Below are 24,061 nucleotides of genomic sequence, written 5' to 3'. Positions count from 1 at the left end.
TCCCTGGTGAATATGGTCATTTGGACCTGTCATTCTTCATCAAATCACTGTCTATTGTCTGCCATTGTTGCCGCACAGTGCCTCCAATTCTTCTCTTTACTATCGGAAGGGGCTGGGGGGGGGTGAAGATGGCTTCGACTCACTGCATATAGGCCTATAGCCAGAAAACGTCAAGGAGTTCGCCGAGCAAACTGATTTTGCGAATTTATTAGTGCTGGAATTATTGCTGATAGCAAAAAGCATTCGTCCTTTCACTTGTTACAAATTTAGCCATGCGATATCGGCATCTTTCTTGGTTTCATCATGGACCTACGGTTTCATATCAATCTGTGTGAAGATATTTGAACTCAAATCGATTTTCACCACATAATGACGACGGGTCTTTAACTTAGATTTAAGATCGTTTATTAGTTTTATCATTTCGATTTTTTGTTTTTTCTATAATGAAGTCATAGAGTTATTCTCGGGTAAAAATAAGATGAAGACACACCTGGTAACAAATTGATTATCTGGAAAGGAGGTTGTATGTTCCATGATTACAGCACAAGAATAGTTTGATCGAAATGACATGAAGATTTGATTTGATATGTCATTGTTAGAAAAATATTCTACGCAACGATAGCTTTCAATTGACACCGATAGTAGTCATCTTGCTCATATATTTATCTACGTTCTTGTGTTTGTTTTTTATCTGAATGACTTTAATTTCACATTTTCTCAAACGAAGTGTTCAAATATTCACGACTCGACACACACACACACATCAAACAAATGAACAGAATATCACTGTATTATTACACTGTATAATTATATCAAAGACAAGGAAAGATTATTCCTTTGTCAAATTCAAGACAAAACATACTTCGGGCTCTGTAAGACACAAAACATAATAATTTTTGTTAGAAATACGTCACAGTCATATGATTATGACGTCAATGTCGAATCCGAGGTTCCACAAGGAGACACACCATGTTAGACATGTTAGATGACTTGCTGGCTGTATCGTTGAATAGCCGTTGATCCATTAAAATTTTCTCTTTTATAGTAGACAAATAAAACAAACTGAACTGAACTAAACATTCTCAGTGCTTGTTCAGTTTTATCAGCATATTGTCTGATCTGTTGTAGGTTGGGAATTCATCGGTTTCGTTCAAGACAATAGTCTCTTCATGATAAGTATCCGTCGTCATACAGTCATGGTATAATTTCGATGAACGTCTGCTTCGTCAGTTGGGAAGTAAATTATGACGCTATCTGAAATCCAGTTCGCAGATGTGTCCCATCACAAATCGTCTGTCATCGATTAAACACCAATCAGCTGTACCGTGTTGGCGCTTTAAACTACTCAAGATGCTCTGGTGACGTCACAAAGATTGTATTCAATAGTTACAATAGGGACATACTGCACTTTCGGTCAAGGTTCCTTCGCAAAGCTGTAACGTGTTTGATTTCGTGTCCACAATATCATCACTGCAATGAAGTCGTTAATAAAACAATACAACCGATAAATCTCCGCCATCAGAGATGGGACTCTAACGACAGTCACTATTCTCTTCCCACCTCCCTGCTATAAGAAAGAGGAGGATAAAATGTCTATGATAATAAGTAGGGCCTACGGAACACCACACGCACATGTATGGCAATCAGATCTATTTTCGTCGCGAGAAGAGATATTTCCTCTTCTCTCTTTTGACTGAGTTGTTTCCTTCCCTGCCGAAAACTTTTTAGCATCAGCAGTGAATTAGCAAGAAAATATTCTAGATTTTGCCGAGATTACCATGGCCAGGTATAGCTCTTCTTTGACTCTACGTATATCTACGATGACTTCACCAAACAGTCTTTCCCTGTTTGTTTGACACATGTCGACAAAATGTCTATAACTGTATAAGATCGGGTCACGAGCTAGTTTTCTCTGATGTCGAATGGTGTCAAGGGCCTCTCATTTTAATTGAGGATGTTTTGTCATTTGTGAAAAGAAGAGTCAACTCAGGAAAGAATTTACTGTGGTCTTACAGTGACTGCTGCACAGGCTCCTATATACTCTCCCACTTTCAAGCCATTTTCTACAAATTTCCAACTCTCTCGTTTGAGTTTGAACTTCTCCCACTTTTGCTGAGTGTAGGCCTATTTATTATAGCTTAAAATTTTGCTTTCTCCCGTTCAACTCTAGTTTTGTCCAATATGTTCAAAATACGGCTAAAGAGCCTCTACAACCCCAGACGGCCCTTAAAGGGAAGATAAACCCCAAAAGCAATGTGGATTGAGTGAAAGCAGCAACATTAGTAGAACACATCAGTGAAAGTTTGAAGAAAATCGGACAATCGATGCAAAAGTTATGAATTTTTAAAGTTTTGGTGATGGAACCGCTGGATGAGGAGACTACTAGAGGTTATGACGTATGAGTGGACAACAATACCAAGAAAACATAAAGAAAATTCTACAAAAATCCATTTTTCATGAAAATTACAAATTCCATCAACTTGATATTGACATATGTAAAGGGTAGCAATTATTCCCCCTGCTTTCTGAAAGAGGTTGGTCCATTGCTCTTTCATAATTCTAGAAAAGTGAATTTTTGTTGAATTTCCTTTATATTTTCTTTGTATTGTTGTCCACTCATACGTCATATCCTCTAGTAGTCTCCTCATCCAGCGGTTCCAACACCAAAACTTTAAAAATTCATAACTTTTGCATCGATTGTTCGATTTTCCTCAAACTTTCACTGATGTGTTCTACTAATGTTGCTGCTTTCACTCAATCCACATTGCTCTTTGGGTTTACCTTCCCTTTAAACGTGCCCTACCAGACCCCGGCCATAGGGACGTCGCGCTTCATGATCGTGATGTAACAGGCCACAGTTTCCAGTTTTGCTAGGGGGCCCAGGTTGGAGTGTTCCCAGTTTAAGAGGTGCTTGGGATTGGGATTGAAGTCTCTAAGCCTTTTCTTTCTTTTTTTCTCTCTATCTTTTGTGTTCTCAAGCAAAAGTAGCGATGGGTTTCGAATGTATTTGATGTCAACGTCATGAAGTCGAACTTGGCTCGAGGGAGTCAACACGGGTGGATCAAGACGGCTCTATACTTTGGCACATATGAATCTCGTTACGATACCCAAGTCCCCGAGGAAATATTTCATTTAAGACATGCTGAGGAAGACAAAATAAAACGCATCTGATTCAAATCTATGCTACTGTCTAACCATGGAGCTACCTAACCTACTTTCCTCTTCCTTTTCTACTCAAAAAGACGCAGGTAAAGGTAGTCTTTTACAGTTTCACTTTTTTTTTTTTCAATTTCTAGGGCACGAACAATGCATGTTTGCATAGTACCTGGAGAATTTTCGGTTTCAAATTTGTTAGTGGAAACTGATGGAAACAAGTGGAAACTCATAGTCTGAACTGAAGCATAATATGGTCGTTATGAATTCATTTGAGTTTGAATCAAGACTACAAGAGGGAAATCTGGAGTGTGTGGGCATTATTAGAGGACAGCGATAGATAGTTTTGACAGGATTTTTTTGAACGATGAGTCGCTCTCTGTGGAGTTATTCAGAGAGGAGATGGAGAAAACGGTCAATTTCTTGTCTGGTGAGTGATGGATTGACGACATGTGACTGCCTTGGTTCTGTCATCACAGATTCTTGTTCTTTTGAAACTGGCTCAGGTCGTATTTGCTTGTACAGAGGAAGTCAAAGTAGCCCCACCATGTATCCACGAAGTACACGTTTATGACGAGTTCGACGGTGTCATTTTATTTTTGTTCGCGTTTTTGTTGTTGTTCGTGTGTGTGGTTTTTTTTTTTTTTTTTTTTTTGGGGGGGGGGGGTAGAAACGTAGTTTCATTTATTTGTTATGTTTTTCTTTCTTTCTTTTTTTTCTTTTTAGAGAGAGAAAGAGACTCGTAATACCAGCCTAGATCGCATCATCGGTCGTATACATAGGAAGAAAGTTATGCTGTCTCATTTAATATTCTGTTATTATATCATTCAAAATCGCTAGTAAAATGATGCGGATATTATGTCTTTACCGATGTACACAGATTTCTATTTTGGCAACATGAGTCCGAATCTATTCTGTTCTATCTGCAAGCGGTTTCAAGGTCACGAAATCGAGTAACCTGGTTTTCGTCATCGACATGCCGCTAGACACACAGACATACATAGAATCAGGGAATGTCGTATTTCCATGGCAACCATCAATCATCACACCTGAATACGTGCGCGCTTCTAATAGGTTGTATCCCGCGGGAAAATCAAAACGATAAAATGTGAATTCGCCAATTTGATGGTAAACACAAAGGAACTTCTTCGTATCGCCGATTTGTGACTAATGGGCAAAAGACAACGTCCTTCCGCTCAAAGAAGCCATCTCTAAAAAGCCGTGACTTGTCCCGTTTGCTGTGACGATTTGTCTAGTCAAGCGTCAGTCACCCTTAGGGCATCTGGCAGCTATACCTAGTGTAAGTAATATCTCTTTTACCTTTGAGCAATATAGCAGTCCTGCATGGGCAGCGCATTTATGATGATTGAATGCTGTAAAGAATTCGTTAGGTGACACCCGCACACACATGATATTAACCGGAAAGACGTATACGAGGGGCAGGAACACTTGTTGTCATTTGCACCCTGACTATTCGAAGAGAGGAGATTAAAAAAAAAAAATGTAACGTAGTTCCTATAGTCTCACCTTTAATTTTGTTGTTGTTGTTGGCTTTTTTTTTTCAAAATCATATACCTGTCTGGTTGAGTTTCCTTTTTTGGAGGGTGGGGTAATTGTTCTGTTTGACTGCTATGTTATTAAAGTTTTTTTCAAAATCGCATCTGTTTGAGTGACTTTCTCTTCTTATTTGGAGGGATTGTTCGGTTTTGAACTCTGGTGTGTTTTTTTTTTTTCGGAAATCAAGATTAAAAAATGATAATGGCATCGTCTGTGGTTTGCGACGAAAGCGTAATATACACTCCGTGTGTGACACAGCACAAAGTATGGACAGAAACTTGGATGGAGTGAGCCGATCCCTCCAATATACTGTCAGTCATCCTCTTAAACTCGCGCTGATTGACGGCCTTTATGGGTAGGCTTCCGGGAGGAAGTATTCGATCAATAAACTTGCTCCAGAAGAGACAAAAACGATACCATGTTGTGTAGGAAAGCGCGCGCTGTTACCTAAATGTTGTGCAAGGTTGGGCAGCATCATCTCGGAGACTCTCGATTGTCACCCTGTCGTCTGCTCCGAACCAAGCATGATTGAATTTCCCTTGGCAGCCATCATGCCCCTTATCATTGAAGTGAATGGAAACGAGACGAAGCCTTGAATGACGCGGTGATGGTCAAGGATCTTCCCTCCCGGTCTTGACCCTCTAGGTCTCAATGCCAATCCAAAGTCCCCCAACGATCTCATCTCCCCCCCCCCCCCTTTCCGTTCCCGTTTCTCCCTCATGACTCGACCTTTCTCCAAGGTCCGTTGAGGCTCTCATCAGGCGCATAGTTTGCTAACTCCGGCAATTCCAAAGAGACGGACACAAAGGGCAAGTTGACGAAAGATGCAAAGCATGTCAATGTGACTCGGAAAGACAAATGAAAGACACATCTCAGCCTGCAGTCCGGGAAGAGAAACGTCAGGGGCCTAAAGATGATTTCCGAGTGGTGATGGGAACAGAAAAAGGCACGGACGAGGTCTATTCGATGGTTGTCTGGGGATGACGAGTATTCCCTTACAGTTCCAGTCTTGTTAATATGTTGTTGAGAATGTTATGGAAACAAAGACGAACGTTAAAGTGCTGTGCCAGATAGTCCCTGTTGGGTTACTGCCCAATGCACTATTTTTTTTTTCGGAACCTGAAATTAGTTTGCCTAGAAACTCCACCCATCGTCATAACTGACTTTAAAGATTATTGAATAAGTCAACTTCATAGCACAATATTCACGGGTTATAAGTTGCAAGCTGACAGAAAAAAAAAACAAAAAAAAAACAGTTGCGGCGACAAACCGTGCAGTTTGAAAGTAAACACCTAGCTGAATTCTACGAAGAATTAATCTTCCAATTTCGAGTCAAGATTCCCGGAACTAATTTCATTTTCTCGCGGAATTTTCTTGTCATTACAACAATCAAAGTCATCCACAATCATGCCGGTTGACGAACGTCAAGTAGTATTCGGTTTACGGCCAAGGCGACTGCTCAATTGTAACACTACACGCCAGTAATTTCCTCTGCAAAGAACATCGATGTAACTTCATTGAGACAGGTTTCGATAGAGTATGATCGTGCAATTCTACGCATTACCTCCCAATTTATGAGGAATGAACATGTAAAATACACAGCCGTCACATCCCACCCTTCCGTGGCACGTTCTCTCGTTAGGGGGCAAACGCGTTAAAGAATTCAATTAGCCAAACCGACGGAGTTGTCCTTAAACTCATGCGAGCAATCCCGCTGTGTTCACTTCGCGTGTGAGCAGGAGAAGCTGTGAAGAAGGACTGTTAACTTCATAAAGGAGTAAAAAGCGCAGATTTCATCCTACCGGCATGCCTTGGGCTGCTACTTGAACTTGAGGCATACTCGCGAAGCGGGTCATATGTCGGGAATGCGGGTCGTAAGTTCAAGGTGGGGAGACTTGGTGGTCTACGCGATGTAAACACAAACTTTGAAAGATTTTAAAATGATGGAGAGGGCCAGATCTAGTTTCTTTTAATCCTTTCTGTCATTCCTCCTTCAAACAACTTGATGGGAAGAGAATAATGACAAAAGTATTTAATGAGAGCAAGATCCATCTTAAAATATTTGAGTCAGTTCCGGTTCGAGAGTGCTTACTTTCAAATTTTTAATGATTTATCTATGTATCTGCACTCTTCTTATTGCTATGCTACAGCTGTGTCTCTTTTTATTTCTTTAATTCTTACTTTGATTATATGCGTATGATAATGATGAATATGGTTAACATTTGACCAAGTAGACAATGTGGTGGTTATACATAGTGCCAGCCATGAGCAGTTTGTTATGCTCAAAACTTGTTATCTCCTAACATTTTTCTCCTCTACATGACGCCACTCTCCTCAGACACTCTGTAGCCATCATCGCCATCACTATAAGTATAACTTGTGCCACGCTGTTACAGAAATTTGCGGTCGTGGACTTTGTTTTTGTCGCTTTCTGTGCAGTTCGTCGAACCATGTGTTGCTGATGTGGTCGTTTGCTACTCAGCTGTACACGCTTTGATGAAAAAAAAAATATCTATGGAAAACAAGAAATAGACAAGAGTCCCAGTGTGTTGTTCATACATGTCATACTATGAATTCAATGCGTTTGTGCACTTATGTCCTTATACACCCTTGCAGAAATTCATGTCAAAATACGGCTACCTCAAGGAGCTTACACCTCCAAGTCAGCTCGTCTCCTCTCTGAGCGGCGATAGACGGCCATCGCAGCAGTACACGATCACGCCGCCGAAAGAGCGTGTGATGTCAAAGCTGGCTCAGCTTCAGCGCTATCTCCGTGTCCCAACCACGGGAAGACTGGACGACGAGACCATCGAAGCGATGCGGCGACCTCGCTGTGGTAGGTCTGATCCTGAAATCAACGAGGTGCTGGAAGGAGAGGACGAGGTGGAGAACGACACGGGTGGGCGTGGCGGTAGGCGGCGTGGTAGGAGACGTCGACCCAAGAGATATGCAATAGCGGGGGACCGGTGGAATAAGAAGATGATAACTTATAGGTAAGCTGTAACAACATGGGGTAAAAAGGGAGAGAGAGTGGGAGAGAGGGAGTAGAGAGGAAAGAGATAGAGAGATAGATAGAGAGAGAGAGGGGGGGGGGAGGGGTATAGACGGACCAGACGTAGAAACCGTAATGCATCAGACATCGAATGGCATGTCAATAACGGGACCATGCTTGCAAGGGTGCGCCGACCCTTTCCTCCGATAAGCGCGATGCTTAACTGCAGACTTCTAAAGAGGCATTCGGATCTCCCTGGCGCCAGCATCATGCTCTGCATTAGAAAAATATCGTAGTCGGTAGGTCAATGGCAGTCACGGAGATTAGACGGGATTACGAGAAGATTTATATAAGATTTCTATGAATGTACAAGAAATCAAGCATTGAGAAATATATTACCTTATGATTTTCAATGAAGTAGAATTACGACTTTATTCTCCCGTAATCGTATACTACTTGAAGTACCCCGACATAAGTGCATTACAGAGGAAAGGGAATGCTTCTCAACGTTGACGAGGCACCAAACTGCTGTGAATATGACGGTTTGTTAAGATCATAAACCCTCGTTTGACTATTTTGATCTAATAACTCAAAAGTATCCTGAGAAGCCATTAATCCGCAGAGTGCGTGGCTTTACAGAGTGATGAGCGAATGTGAAGACATGCGCGGCACTCCGCAGATGTGACGCATGCTCATTGCGGGCTCACGCCGAGGTTTTGTTAGTCTAAGTCAAACCTGGACGACTTGGGTAATATTTATAAACGATATGATAATTGAATTGACTTATTCAATTTACTTTATTTCCATCGAACAAAAGGTAATAGATAATTCAAAGCATACGGTGAGAAATTAAATTTGAAAAAAAATAGAGTAAATGTGATTCCAACATCATATTCTACACCCGTTGACTGCAAGAGGAAAGCAAATTTTGTATCTAACTCATTGGTTTTTTTTTTTTGGTTTTTTTTTTTGATACTACAAAACACAACAGCGTGCTAAGCTATCCGACGAGCGTGTGGATCCCGCGGAGAAAGGTCCAGGATTCGGTCTCGAGGGCGCTGCAGCTGTGGAGTGACGTCACACCCTTGAACTTCCGAATGCTGGACGACTACGACGAGGAGAAAGCCGACATCTACGTCAGCTTCTCCAAGTACCGCCACGGAGACCCGTATCCGTTCGACGGGCCCGACGGCACCATCGCCCACGCCTACCTCCCCAACGGCCACTTCGGTGACCTCGATGGAGACGTTCACTTCGACGACTCGGAGTTGTTCTCCTACGATGGCGATTCAGGTCAGGAGGATGGTCATTGTGGTCGGAACCATTGTTCTCAAGACCCTCTTCACCCTCTGTTCCTACGAATATGAATTGTGAATGTCATTTTGTCAGATTTGATGAAAATTATCTCATTCTATTCGTCTGATTTCATTCTAATTTATTTATTGAAAGATCATCGATTGTGTGGAATTTCACTTTAATATGCCAAAAACACAATGAATACGTTTTAGTCGGAGCATTAAAATATTTGTAATTTGATCGGTCGTTACGAAATGCAGTGTCTATCCCACTTTAAACTCTCTTTTCATCACTTTCTGTCTTTCAATGTATTTACCCTTTTCTCACACTGGTACTCTATAGTTTCCTTTCCTCTGGTGATTTGTTTCGTCAGATTCCATAGCCTCTTACCCAGACGTTTCTGATTTTCGAGAATGATGTTAATGACCTATGTTTCCCTCTTCAGGGTATAATCTGTACAAAGTAGCGGCACACGAGCTGGGTCACAGCCTCGGCTTGGAGCACTCGTTTAAAATGGGATCCATCATGGTTCCCGATTACTCAGGGTTCAAAGGTGACGACCACGAATTCAAGCTTGGCGAGGACGACATCCGGGCCATTCAAGTACTATATGGTAAGGACATAATTTGTATGATTATTTCTGCTTGTCATGGAGTGTGTATGATCCCGTGGTAATGATGATGAGGAATATTTATATGACCATCGTCATCTCTGTTTGCCACTATTGTCGTCATCATCATCATCATCATCATCACACCATCATCATCATTTTTTATGCAAGTTTTCCTGATCAACAGGGTATAATAGGGCCTAATTACCCAAATATTTTCGTTAGAGGCAGAGCTAGATCATCAAACAGAGAAAACTCTTCATCACCATACCCTCTATGACAAAAAGTGGGAGGCGAAGATACTTCGAGTGCAGTGTGATAGGTAAAAGAGCAAAACATGCAAACAAACAAAAACCCACGAGGAATATAAATAGGGGGGCCTACTTACGTCACTGGCATTGTATTCATTCTGACGATAATTATGATGGTTAACATGATGATTATTTCTTTTGTTATTTCGTCATCATCACCATCATCATCCTTGCCAATAATTTTATTATTGTCAATATCATTATCCTTATTATTATTGTTATTATCATTATTATTATTATTATTATTCTTAGCATCATCATTTGCAAGACAATACAAGTGAATGGTCAAACAACAGACAAAAAACAAAACAAAACAAAACAAAACAAAACAAGCGTAGTTCAAGGGTACAAGATGTCAGGCTTTCCCCGGTGCGCTTCCCTAAAATGTTGCTGGATTTGGAAAAAAGCAATCAATTATCATTGTCGTCATCATCATTATTATTACGACCTATTCGTGTAGCCGTTATATAGCTGTGATTGGTCTCGTTGAGAAAATAATATTTTCTGTATTGAATCATTAGCGTCACCTCGGTCAGCATCCACATTAGTGATATATAATTATTGATATACATGTATATTGCACCAGGGCCCCATTTCATAAAAGATGTTAGGATGGCAACTCTTACTGGAATGGCAACTATCCATAGCAACAACCATTCAGGGAAGCTTTTTTTATGAAATGGGGCCCTGACGGGCTAATGGGAAGTATTCTAAATCAATCCCCCAACCCTCCCCCCCCCAAAAAAAAAAAAAAAAAAAAAAAAAACAGCTAAAGTGATTTCCGCACTCTATCTTCGGTGAACATGTATTAATTACTTCCGTTGATCGTTTAACAGGGGACCCTGACGGCCCACAGTACAGGGGAAATCCCAGGGCTGAATGCAACAAGGCATTTGACGCGGCAGATGTTATAGACGGTGTATTGCACGTTTTTAAGGTAGGAGTTCATAAATTCATCAAAGTTTTGAAAAATCATTTAAACAAACCATGGAAATGGTAGTGAAGGTAAAGATAAAATTGACAAAACATGACCAAACAAGCCTGACAAGCAGCACCGCAACAGAGGGAAATTCATGATAGTAATATTGATTATACTTGATGGTGGATAATTTATATGTGAAAGTCACTCTGGAAAGAAATATAGGCCTACACACAATTCATCTTTTAATAAAATGATTTAATTGTTTCTTTGTGTGTGTGTGTGTGTGTTTCACCAAAGTGAAAGTAATTGCAATTTGAACAATGCCTTTGAAATTAGATTTGGGTGCATTTTTGTCCGGATCTTCTTTTATAAATTACTGGTGTCAACATTACAGAGTTTTGCGGGAATATAATGATTTGCCCACTCGTGACACATGCTTGTATTTACTAGTACTTAAGTCCTATTCATCTCCGCAGTTAGTAGTAATATAGTAAATAAAATGAGGTAATTGTAAAACAGTACTCCATGGTCATAACGATATGCGATTGGTTGTACTACTGATCTCAAAAGGTGAAATACTGTTGAAATGGATATAAAAAAGAAAAAGCAAAAGAAGCTGCGTTGGCCGGGAATCGAACCCGGGTCAATTGCTTGGAAGGCAACTATGCTAACCACTATACCACCAACGCCCTTAGATGATGGCGAGGGAGTTTAAATGATATATATAGGTTGGAAATTATTGTGCGTTCGGAATTTGGGTAGTCTTTGTTCCTAGTTGAGAACTTGGGCTCTGTTGCAGATGGTGTTCTGCAAAAGATCCACAATTTGCACTAAAAGACATAAATTTTTCATTTACTGCACTGTGTCACACAAAGCCTTGTTACGTGAATAAAGACGAACAGCAATTTAATTTTAGTACTACATTTTGACGTAGAGGGCGCCATTGTACTTTAAGCCCAACTCGGTCAGTATCATAGATTTGGATTCGGTGGTTGGATTACTAGTACATGTACATGTATTACATACAGCTGTATGGTCAGTGTTCGGTGATTGACACAATTGTACAACAATGGCAGTGGCGGATCCAGAGGGCGCACCGGGCGCGCGCCCCTCTTTATCTATTTATTTTTTTGTTAAAACAAAAGAAATAAAAACATAAAGTGGTGTGGGAGGGGGGAGGGGGGTTAATTTTGTAAAGGCGCCTCCCCTTTACGGCATTCCTGGTTCCGCACCAGAATGGTGCTGACTACCGTTACTCTTTATGTTAATCTTGCCTAGGATCGACGATTCTGGCGGATAAAGAAATCAGGGAAACTGCTCTCTCCAGCTCAAGGCCAGAAAACAAAGCGCAGGTTTCCAAGACTTCCTCGCAAAATTGATGGAATATATCAACGGAAAGATGGTCACATTATAGCTCTAAAAGGTAACAGTGTAAGATAGTTAAGTTATGATACCCGCAGCAACAAGCATAGAATATTATTGATTTATCAAATTTTTGTGCAAAAACAGTGTGTTGATAATATAATCTTCTGAGCTAAGTTGACATGTGCCACCTGCTCAAGCACTTTCGACCATTAATTATAATAATCGTTATTCATGGAAAATAACCCATTTTGTCAAAAAGTTATCAAACTCTCCTGTGTTGTCTCATTTTTGACGCAATCTCTACCATGCAAAGTGGCTTCTGTCTGTTTCATCTGTTGTAAAGGTATAATAACTAGCACTTTTGGTATTGATGCCTGCGTTTGTTAAAAGTTTAGTCTTTAATACAAACAGCAATGTGATGAAGTGTCTTGTTAACCCTAAATGAATATGGAGGAACTGAAGTACGTATCAAGCAATGATATTAGTGTCGTGATTATGAAAAGAAAAGTGGTTGACAATACTTTTGCATCTCTCACTTTATTTTATGAATTTGAATGCAAAAAAAAAGACATTAAAATGCAATCTTATCAATATATTTGAGATTTAAGCTGCTAAAAAAAAACAACGAAAATGATCAAATTATTAAGTGTGATAACTTTGATACCTTCAAAAATATATATATATTTTTTTTTTGTTATGTGACCAGTGCAGTCAATCATTGAAAAGATATAATTTTTCTCTATTTGATGGTGACCTTATCAATGAAAAAAAAAAAAAATGAAAGTGACGTTTATCTGTTTTTGCATTCAAGCTCTTCATAATTAAACACAGTGTAGTACATGTATCATTTATTGTATTCATAAAATGCATATATATATACATATATGTATATATATATATATATATATATATATATATATATATGTATATATATATATATGTATTCAACAAGATTTTTTTCTTTATCATATTACTATCAGGTATTCATAAAATGCATATTTATGTATCTTCAAAAAGATTTTTTTTTTTTTTTTGTCTTATTACTATCAGGCCATATGCATTGGATGTACAAAGGAAAAAAGCTCCTTCCGGGCTACCCTCGTTCAGTGCGCACTCGCAACATGCCAGGTCACGTGAACGCCATTCTACACTTCAAGCAGTACAACAAGACGTACTTCTTCCGCTCGTCCTACGTGTGGCGGTACGACGAGCGAAGACAGCAGGTGGATGCGGGATTTCCAACATTCACCAAGGACGTCTTTATGGGAATACAGACGCCAGTAGACGCAGTCTTCCAGTATAAAGACAGTATGCATCTCAGATCTCTCTATACATTCGTTCATCCCTTATTGTAAAACTTTCTCCTCCTTTGCTACTCCGTTGTATCTAAATAATTCATTTTGCGCAAGTACATTGTATTACATTGTATTTTGGGCAAAAAAAAGTCATCTATCTTACAGTATGTTGGCATGTTTGACACTACCATGATTATACATGTACTACAGTCAAACTTGTCTCAGCTGCCACCTGTCTCTAACGACCACTTTTTTGTCATCCTTGGGTGGTCGCTGAAGACAGGTTTGACTGTAAATATGAAACAGGGGCGGATCCAGGGAGGACAGCAACCGGCGCACGCCCCCCCCCCTTTATTTTTTGTTGAAACAAAAGAAATAAAAAGAAAATAAATGGGGGGAGGGGTGCGTGCGCCCCCCTTTATTTTTATAAACACGCCCCCTCTTTACGGAATTCCTGGATCCGCCCCTGTGAAATGATGTCACAAAGCACTGTCTTGTGAAACCTCGCGCCTCTTCGTACGTAACAATCATAAGTCACCTCTGCCAATAGTTTAAACCAGAAACTCGAAATTAGGCAAAGTATATTTGTTTTACATAATATAATGCGAGGCAAGAAGGCATGTCTCGGATGCGATGTTGTGAAGGGACCCTACTGACCCTAAGAAGCAGCGCACAGTGTCAGAACCAAAGAGTATAGAAGCTAACTGTACTATATTCTTTGGTCAAAACTGGTTTGTGGTGATAAAATTGTTTTCAAAAATGTTACATTTGACAGAGTGACGGTACGAAGCAATGCGCAATGTCAGAATTGCTTCGTGACGTCACAATTGTTTTGTTTAAAAAAAGTTACATTTCACAGAGTGACTCAACGAAGCAGTGCGCAATGTCAAAATTGCTTCGTGACGTCACAATTAGTTTGTTAGATTTTACAGAATGACGGTACGACCAAAGACGCTTAACTAATAAGACACGAAAGTGCGCGCTAATCCTGTACAAAACAAATGGACAGCGCGCGGTCTTCAAGCGTATACGCACATCACCTGAGACGCGCTGCCTTGACGCTTGATAAACAACAGCAGCGGCTTCAGGGACAGCGCGTCTCAGGTGATGTGTGTCTTTGCCTGAGACGCGCTGTCTTTGAAGATGTTGTTGTTTATCAAGCGTTTTGATTGTGAGATCATGTTGTTGCCAAATTTTTACCTCCACGAAATAACCCGTATTACTCTAAAATCTCGTTCTTCAAAATAATCCCCTTAAAGGGACTGTACAGTACTGGTTGAGGTAGAGATTCATGTTTTGAACATTCCTAAGTGTGATGATGAAAAGCCTCTTATGAAATATGAAAGAGCATGTAATTTCAAGACGGATTCAACGTTTATTTGATGAAAATTGGTTTTCAAATGGCCGAGATATCCCAAAAAGTGCTAATAATAAAAGGCGACATGCCCCAACTTTATTAGTATCACTTTGTTTCACCTTGTTTTTGGATATCTCAGCCATTTCAAAACCGATTTTCATCGAATAAACTTTTGATACCCATTAGAACCGCATGCTCTTTGACATCTCATAGAGTGGTTTCTGAATATCTCACAAAACGTTAAAAGCTAAATCTTCACCTCGACCAGAACTGTACACACCCTTTAATCGAAAAAAAGCTACGACTATAATTTTTAAATCTTTTTAAGATAATAAAGATACCACTACCTTTGGAAATGAATGATGTTCCTAGGTGTACTGAGTTTGTACTTAGCTCTCTTTTGTATCGTCATGTAGGGTAGCCATTTTGTGTCCATTGTTATCGCGCGCCTTCATATCTTATATCTCTACTATCTTTGGGTACGACGCTCGGCGGCAGTGCGCGATGTCAGAATTGCTTTGTGACGTAACAATTGTTTTGTTTGAAAAATGTTACATAATAATAGACAGAGTGACTTAGCGAAGCAGTGGAGAATGTCAAAATTGCTTTGTGACGTCACGATTATTTTGTTAGATTTTACAGAATGACGGTACGACGCTCAGCGGATGTGATGTGATGTCACAAGTGTTTTGTTCAAAAGTGTTACATTTCACAGAGTGACGGTACAAAGCTGCGGACAATTTCAGAATTTCTTTGTGACATCATTTTGCAGATAGTATACTATTTGCAAAATGTCGTCAGAGAAGTGACGTCATTTTAGTACTTCGTGAGGTGTCAAACATGTCAACATTCTGACAAAGCTGAAAATACCTATAATCATGTGAAGCTCTTTCATCCAATCACTGGAGGATAAAATTTTTGATCCACAATATAATAAGCCTTTATTTATAGTAACTACTACTATCTATTTCGGGGCTGCGCCCTTCAGTGAATAGTAGGCGCCTACTATTTTGGAGACACCTATGCCCATAGTTTTAACCAGGAACTCTCAAGACAAGGTGTAGTCTCATTCCACCATGCAAGTACCCATTTACCCACTTGGGCCAAAAGACACGCATTGTTGACAATCATCATGCCAAAGGATGAAGGCATTAGGCAAGAACCACAGACCTCCAGTTTGCAACCCCAGAGCCTTATCTTATGCCATATTGTGCTTTTACTAAAACAAACCATTTCAAGACTGATTCTCATCAAATATACGTGTGGGTTTTTTTTTCATATTTCCATGCCATGAAATAGGCAGTCACTCCATAGTATCCTATAACTTTCGTTATTACTCATGTTTTTTCTTTTTCTTCAGAAAACACTTACTTTTTACAACGGAAGAAATACCAGCGGTATAGTTCTGTTCACCGCAACGCTGATCCGGGGTATCCTAGGTACTTCGGCGAGGACTTCATCGGATGTTAATCGCTGACCCCGCGATGATTCGGCAATACAATGTAATAATTATTATACGGAATTGTGTAGCCTCCGATGTCGCACCGGGTGATGTCAAGTTCGATGCTAGTGCTGGTGTTCGTTATCAAGCTCCAACATCGACGGTGAAATTAATGCAAACGGTACTGAGATACCAACACTAGTGTTATCTCCAACACAACGCGAAGTCCTTGGGACCGCGCTGGAATTGCACGACGAAAAAAAAAATGTAGTTATGACGGCCTTGTTTTAGACACATAATGGGGATGACGGATTAAAATTTCACAAATTTCATCCCTTCTCCAAACTGCAAGGATCTTGATTTTGCTCTCAGGCTCAGATTTATGTGGCTATTTCTAGAGTGCTCGTTCGGGATTATCATATTATCGCCGGTTCTGTATCGAACTTGAAATCACCCTTTTGATGGCTATGATACGACAGGAAAAGCGAGGGGCAAGACAAAAGGATTCGAGAAAATTTGGTCAACTTACCTCACAGCACTGAAGAACGAGATCATCGTACAACTCTCCGTCCTCCATGGCTTGAATCAGCAAGACGTATACCATTGATATTCTGTCCGTTTGAACTGTAGTCACCCGTAGATAATGTTATTAGTTTCATGATTATACCAATTAATTCATCCTTGAAAAGACTGTTCATGGTATAGCGTGCAACGACTATAATACCTGTAAACGTTGAGTGAAATACGGCTTAAGAATTCTGTGTCATTCCCGATGCAATTAGGGAAGTGCAGTGTATGCAGATTGCATTGTAGGATAAACAAACTGTAATTGCAACAAAGTTTTATTAATGAAGAATGATTGATCTTTTTTTCTGAATGCTTATTTACCAAGATCCACTATCATACAAGAATATTGTATTCATGTTGACTAGCGCAATTCAAATAATTGTTGTTTAGATCTCTCTGCAGTCCATGTATTATAAAAAGACCAACACTGATGTAAATATTTTTGAATTGGTACGATATGGTAATCATCATTACTATTTTGTTGTTGCTGTTTCGAAAAAAAAAAATCAATTCCGAAGGGATAATCTTGTCTAAAATCAATCTTGGCTAAATCTTCCTTGCACATAGAAGGAAACACATAGATGAATTGATGTTCAAACACTGTGTGAAAATCCACCTCTCACCATGTGACCGACCAAAATCTATATCAACCTTTCTCTATACACTTGTTTTCGGTGTTACATTATGAAATAATTTCGACCAAGTAAATGAGTGCATATTATTCATGTGCAAGATGGAGATTACAGTTATGAATTGTGGCTCGATGAATACTCAATACGTTTGCTGAAACAGATAGAGGAAGAGTTAACTTAATGAGGCATGGAAGAATGGGACTGAGTATTTTTTTTTTATTTAACGAACAGAAACAGAACAGTGCTTACTTTTGCAATTTTTGCTTTGTACAAATTCCAAACCAGAAGACTCTAAGATGTGTATATGCTATACTGAAAACATTATAGAGTGATGGATTTGTGTTCCGTACCATAGCAAGTGTTGCAAAACTGATTCTCTTGTAAATGTCAGTTTTAATTTGTAATTATTTTCACATTTCTCTCGGCGATTTTGTCATCGTGATGGTCTGTCTACTACTGCCTTTTTATCCATTTATTGTTTTCGCTGTATTTTTTCTCTTTCTTTATGTATATATCCCTCTCCTTTGCAGCCTCCTCCCGCTCCTACTTGGTTTATATCTTGCCTTTTTTCTTGGTCTATATCATTCTGTTTTCCTGTCCCTATCCATCTCCCCGTGGAAATGTTAATATTCGTATCCCTGGCGACTCTTAAAGATTACCAAAATAAGCTGACATCACGATAGTACTTCTTGGAACTCGATTCGAAATGTTAATCAATGAGAATCATATGTATGTGCACGTGTGTGTCAAAATTAATGTTCCGTCAACATCCCTAATTACCACGCCTTGTGCGTCGGCTGTTTTTGAGAGAAATATTATGAGTATTTTAGACTGATTTAATTATGCCCCCATGTATGCTCTGACGATTTACGCACAGAATTCTCCCGGTAATTTTTTTTTTCTAAATTATCTTCGTCCTTGGCAAATTCCAGGGCAGTCCGAATGTGTCAAAGTAAACTTGATGAAAGTCATTTTCATGGCAACACTGTGTGTCGCATTTTTGATGGTGCGCTTTTTATAGCTTGAACACGTTCTATAATGGACAAGTTTGAGTACTTGGGAGAAGACACGATTTAGTAGTTCTGCAATTAATGTATGCTCGCTGCATGTAATGTTAGAGTATTATAAAATGAATATTCATTATCAACTTTAGTATGTAGATTTAAATTTGAAGCTGAATATCTAGTTGATAAGTAGTTTCCTGTGTGTAGAACAGTGAGCGATAAAGAAAGTCAAAGTAAATGTGCACTACTAAAAAGTATTGTTGTATACGGTTATAAAATGTGTGATGAATTAATTTTGCACGAAATGCCAAACACCAATACCAATGGTTTACCACCACTATACATGTACTGATGCTTAATTGAAATCATGTTCCTCCATAACATTGAGCTTATAGGATATAAACAAAATTTGTGAAACCGACTACTTAACATAAATCACGGGCAATTTGAGACTACTGAAATAAAGCTTGAAATAAACTTGTAACTTCATGGCATTAATTATGTTAACTATAGAGTTTTATGATAGTCGATATCAATAATAACTGGAATACAGGCAGTGCGTTATTGTGATTCAGTTCTTTCCTATTTGATGACATGGTACCCTTAGTGTAAAGTTGTCTTGACTAATTTATAACATTATTCGATTAATGTCTTAGTTGTTCAAGAAAGACCCAAGAAAATAAAGAAAGAAAGGAAAAGAAAATGGGTCTCAGGATATCCTGTTTCACTTCTATAATGTGCCTCTATGGTAAAGGCTATGTGTACACCGCCACCAGAGGAAGAAAAAAGTCAGTGTCGATCCCTGATAATATATATATATATATATATATATATATATATATATATATATATATACATATAATGCATTTGGATTAATCAGATTAGGTTATGGTTTAGTTGATTCAGAATGTACTATCAATGATAAGGTTCCTGATTCGACACTTATCCTCATAGTCTTGTTCTTCGTTGGGGACCCTTTCCATAATTGTTCCCTTACAAGCATTCACTTCTTATTCAGCAGACCACGGAAATCTTATTTCATATTCAATTTATTAGAATAAGCCATTAGATGATTCAAATGAATCAACTGGATATAATTTAGATATACACTTAATGACGTTTATGTTAAAGCGAATATGAGGATAGGTTATACCTTAACTACATAGGCAGTCTTGCTATATTCGATTACCTTCTTTTTTTTTCTTTTTTTTTCTTTTTTTTTTTTTGATGATTGACGTGTTGTCTTGACATACAGTGGATGAATAAATGTCGTTTTCTGTACTTTTATTTCTTCGTCATACAGTGTGTTGAGAGCAAGCAATATAACAGTTTATTTCTGCATCTGTACTGGCAGGATTAATTTATTGTCAACTCGTCTTATTCCAGTGTGTGCCACTGTTGCATTTACAATAGAAAACTATAATAGTATGCACTCACTGTTTAGCCGCTTAGGTAGATTTAAGAATTGCCATATAATGGCGCAATGCATTTAGTATGTAACAGCCAAAATACAAGCAATCAATGATGTTGTACATTATTTTGATATACTATTGAAAATTTCTCATTAAAGCAGTTAACAATCATACGCTGGCTTTTCAGTTGATTAGTATATCGATGTTATTTTCGTAGAAGAGTGTATTGATGGAAGATTTAAAGGGAAATCCGGATTAGTTAAAAGTTAGTTTGCTATTAAGAAAAAGCAAAATCTTATAAGCACGAAAATGAAAATGCGATAAAAATGGATACTCTCTAAATTTCTAGATTAAGATGAGGGACCAATCAAAAATTATGATAGATCGAACGTCTCAGTTTAATAGATTTAGACATGTTAAACGTCAGTCCTTTTCAGAATCGAATTTTGGATTGGCCTCTCATCACAATCTTATAGATTGGTTTCTAATCTAAGGAATTTAGAGAGTATGTGAAATTGTAAAGTTTCTCTGATTTTCACAAATCAGTTCTTGAAAAATCATTATATGAATATGCAAATGAGAGGGTTGATGCTGTCGTCGCCTCTTTACTTGCCATAGAATATTTGTACACAAATTAATCAATACGTAATTAGTATGCACCATTAGTATAAAAATACTAAAATATTTTTGACTGATCATTATCTTGAAGTTCTTTAGACAGGAATAACATTATGTTTTACACTTGAGTTTTATAGCAGAAAAATTGAATTTTCGTCATTTTTTTATGACATAATTAATGAAAATATTTGAGGTCGTGTCATCATCAGCTCACTCATTTGCATGCACATTATCAACTGTTCGAGTATATAATATGATATATATATATATATATATATATATATATATATACACATATATAATTTCATATGTCAAAACTCAGTGAAACAAAGTTCAAGCTGTATTCACCAACAGTTTATTCCGGCACAATTGAACATTGTTTCAATTTTGTTTTTGTTTTTTTGTTTTTGTTTTTGCCAACACGTGGACAACTTTTTTCACTTATATTTTTACTTCTAAAATGTTATTCATATTCATATTTCTGCTCTGCTGACTTTGCCCTCTGCATCAAAGCCACCACTTATTGAGCATTGCGTGGAATTGCACATTGAACCTTTCACATGATTTGGTCGGTCTATATATGGCTATCATTGCATTTTATTTCGAATTTGAATTCAAAACAAATTTTATTTCCAGTCCACAATAAATTCTCAGTTTAATACAAAGTAATATGTGAACATACAATTCAAAGAGGAAAAACGAGCAAAATCAAAGTGTTATTAGAGAGACCTAAGTAAAGGACAAGTTTATAGAGATGTGGGCCACTCAATAATGGAAATAATGGAATAGTTAGAGCACACTACAAACACACTGGCACGCAAACGATCGAGGAAACAAAGACATAGATTGAACAAAACAGCAAGAGACATTTGGAAGAGGCAGTTGGAGACATCTTACCGTAACATTAAAAAAGAAAAATCCAAAAGGCAGACAAGTAAATAGCTGAATATCTGCATTGAAACATTGAAAGGGTATAGGGACAAATGGCTGGTAAGGGTGTCAGGCGTGAGGAGACTCCCCAAATGAATTGTAGTACTGTACCCTCTCAGGAATGATGACAGCTTGTTTATATGCAATTCTGACGACAGAGAATACACACACACACACACACACACACATATATATATATATATATATATATATATATATATATGAAGAGCTTTATTGCAAAATGAGCTATGCGCCATTTTTAAACATTTCAAAGTAAGTCCATCAGATAGAGCAAAATTAAATCTTTCCAGTAATACCTCTTGTAACATAACAAGGAATCTTATAGAAGTTATGATTAAAAATATCCTGTATTTTCTTAATATCATTTCTCAGTTTGTTTGGTTTTTTTTTGGCAGCTTTAATCACAAATACCTCAATATAACAAGAATGGAGTTCGTAGCTCGTTTTGCGATAAAACTCTTCAAAAATAGATTAGTAAAAATATTGAGCAAAGACAATATTTACGGGATTCGATCGAGATCGAGGGATATCTTGTTTATCAGACCACACATACACAAAAGTATGGGTTTGGCGACACATTCGACTCCCGCATTGATCGTTTATCACCCCCCCCCCCCCCATCCCATTCACACCTGAGCCCTGTCTTATAAAACTTGTGACAGAAATAAATCAATCACAAATCTCTTGAAAGCTGCAATCAATCGCAACATGTGATTGATTGATTGCAGTTCTCCGTCTTTATTTTAATTATAACTTTTTTTAAGATGGATTTGCATTTAGTCGTAATGAGTTATGATTGATCTGAATCAATCACAAGTCTTTATAAGACGGGGCCTTGATCTGTACAGTGCTCCTTGGTGCGCTTCATACTATTTTACTCCTATTCAGACTGCACCATTGCGTTTTTAGCAGTCGAATAGGTTTTGCAACAACACACTCTGAATATAGATTATGTACAATGCATTGAAGTCTTTGTTAGCGTTGACCCCTTTGTGCAAATTAAATAAAGTTGACCGCAGATGGCGTTTTCGACTTCTTGTCATTCGATTCCACCGATCGCGCACAAACAGCGATTCTACGAAAAGCAGTTCGGATATCGATAGTCAGTATCGAACATTACAATATCGCATATCCACTGGACTGTTCAGGGTGGCGCTGGTGAAGACGGCAAACCTGCTGTGGAACTTGCGTGATGATAGTACTGTGCAAGATGATGATAGTGATCATACGCAAATGCATCTTAAGAATACAACTTTAAAAAAATGTTTTCACTGATATGAAAGCCCCTGAAGTAGTTAATTAACCAGGTTCTCACAAATAATATTCATCATTATATCCAAGAGTTCCATTCTCCCGGCCGCGAGGAGGCCTTTCTATTGGCCAGTAATGTCTGGATCATGACAGAATGTTGATTTATAGGCCCTAATGTGTTGGTAGTGGTGCTGTTTTATGTAAGGTAATCAATAATCAATTATCAATAATCAACAATAACCTTTGCCAATGTTATTTTTTTTTCCATAATCTTTTATTGATTCCATATTATTCAATACAATTTCATGACAGATCAAATCACATGTATTACAAAATCCACGATTCAGCAAAATATAATTATAATGAAATCAAGCCAAGCTGTACTTTCGGCAGAAACCGTACATTCGTAAAGACTATTCAATGCACCGGAAAAAAAAAACAACAACAATATTCACTGCTTACTTACTTTCATTAAAATCAAATGGAGCTGTACTTCCAGCATGACAGTGCATTCATTAAAAAAAAGAATACTTAACACGTCATCAATCTATACTTTTTTTCCATAATCTTTTATTGATTCCATATTCAATACATTTTCATGATAAATCGAATCACAAGTATTACAGAATCCACGATTCAACAAAACACAATTATAATGAAATCAAACCAAGCTGTACTTTCAGCAGAAACAGTGCATTCGTAAAGAATATACAATGCACCGAAAAAAACCCACAACATACACTGCTTACTTATTTTCATTAAAATCAAATGTCCTTTTAGCATGACAGTGCATTCATAAGAAAAAAAAAGAATATTTATATTAAATGGAGCCGCACTTTCAGCATGACAGTGCTTCATAAGAAAAAAAAAATAGCACATCAATATACACCCAAATAAAATCGATATACAACCAAATGGAATCGATATTCCCTTTAATCACCCCCCCCCCCCTCCCCTCCCCCTCCCTCTCCCAACTACCCTTCCCATCCCTTCCCCCTTCCCCGTGGACATCTGGCTCCGGGTCCTTCCATACTTATTTTCAAATTTTCCCATTTACTGAAATGAATGGTTTAAGTTCCCCTCATTGATGCTAATTTCTTTTCCTCAAATCTATCCTCTAAAATCTTATTTTTTTATTTCATTATATGTTATTTTTTATTTCATTATATGTTATTGTTGTTATCTTTCGATAGATCACCAACCACCTTCTGCGATGGCGCTCTATTAGGACCTATTATTATTCATTTTTAGGGGAGAGTGGGGAGAAGAGGGATAAAGATTGTGATTTGATGAATTTTGTCCTATAACTTTTCTGATATTTAGAATG

At 38.2% G+C, this 24,061-nt stretch overlaps 1 protein-coding gene and 1 non-coding gene across 2 annotated transcripts; one reads left to right on the top strand and one right to left on the bottom strand.

The window, feature by feature from the left end:
• The first annotated feature begins 7,332 nt into the window (after nucleotides 1-7,332).
• LOC140235418 (stromelysin-1-like) lies at nucleotides 7,333-16,328 on the top strand. Its single transcript, XM_072315444.1, has 7 exons — nucleotides 7,333-7,703; nucleotides 8,694-8,995; nucleotides 9,444-9,611; nucleotides 10,756-10,856; nucleotides 12,120-12,264; nucleotides 13,257-13,514; nucleotides 16,219-16,328. Exons 1-7 carry the CDS (start codon nucleotides 7,333-7,335, stop codon nucleotides 16,326-16,328), a joined length of 1,455 nt encoding a protein of 484 aa, XP_072171545.1.
• On the bottom strand, nucleotides 11,459-11,530 carry Trnag-ucc (transfer RNA glycine (anticodon UCC)). Its single transcript has one exon. It is a non-coding gene; the product is annotated as a tRNA-Gly (tRNA).
• Nucleotides 16,329-24,061: the final 7,733 nt, after the last annotated feature.

Source organism: Diadema setosum, chromosome 11 (genome assembly GCF_964275005.1).
Source record: "Diadema setosum chromosome 11, eeDiaSeto1, whole genome shotgun sequence".
NCBI classification, from domain to species: Eukaryota; Metazoa; Echinodermata; class Echinoidea; order Diadematoida; family Diadematidae; genus Diadema; species Diadema setosum.
The sequence above is the reverse complement of the archived record's forward strand: the minus strand, read 5'-3'. Positions and strand labels throughout refer to the sequence as shown.

Excerpts from the sequence above, each read along its gene's own strand:
- LOC140235418 (XM_072315444.1), top strand. The coding sequence starts at position 7,333 with ATGTCAAAATACGGCTACCTCAAGGAGCTTACACCTCCAAGTCAGCTC. Across the intron at positions 12,265-13,256 it reads TCACATTATAGCTCTAAAAG|GCCATATGCATTGGATGTAC; the intron begins GTAACAGTGTAA and ends TATTACTATCAG. Across the intron at positions 13,515-16,218 it reads AGTCTTCCAGTATAAAGACA|AAAACACTTACTTTTTACAA; the intron begins GTATGCATCTCA and ends CTTTTTCTTCAG.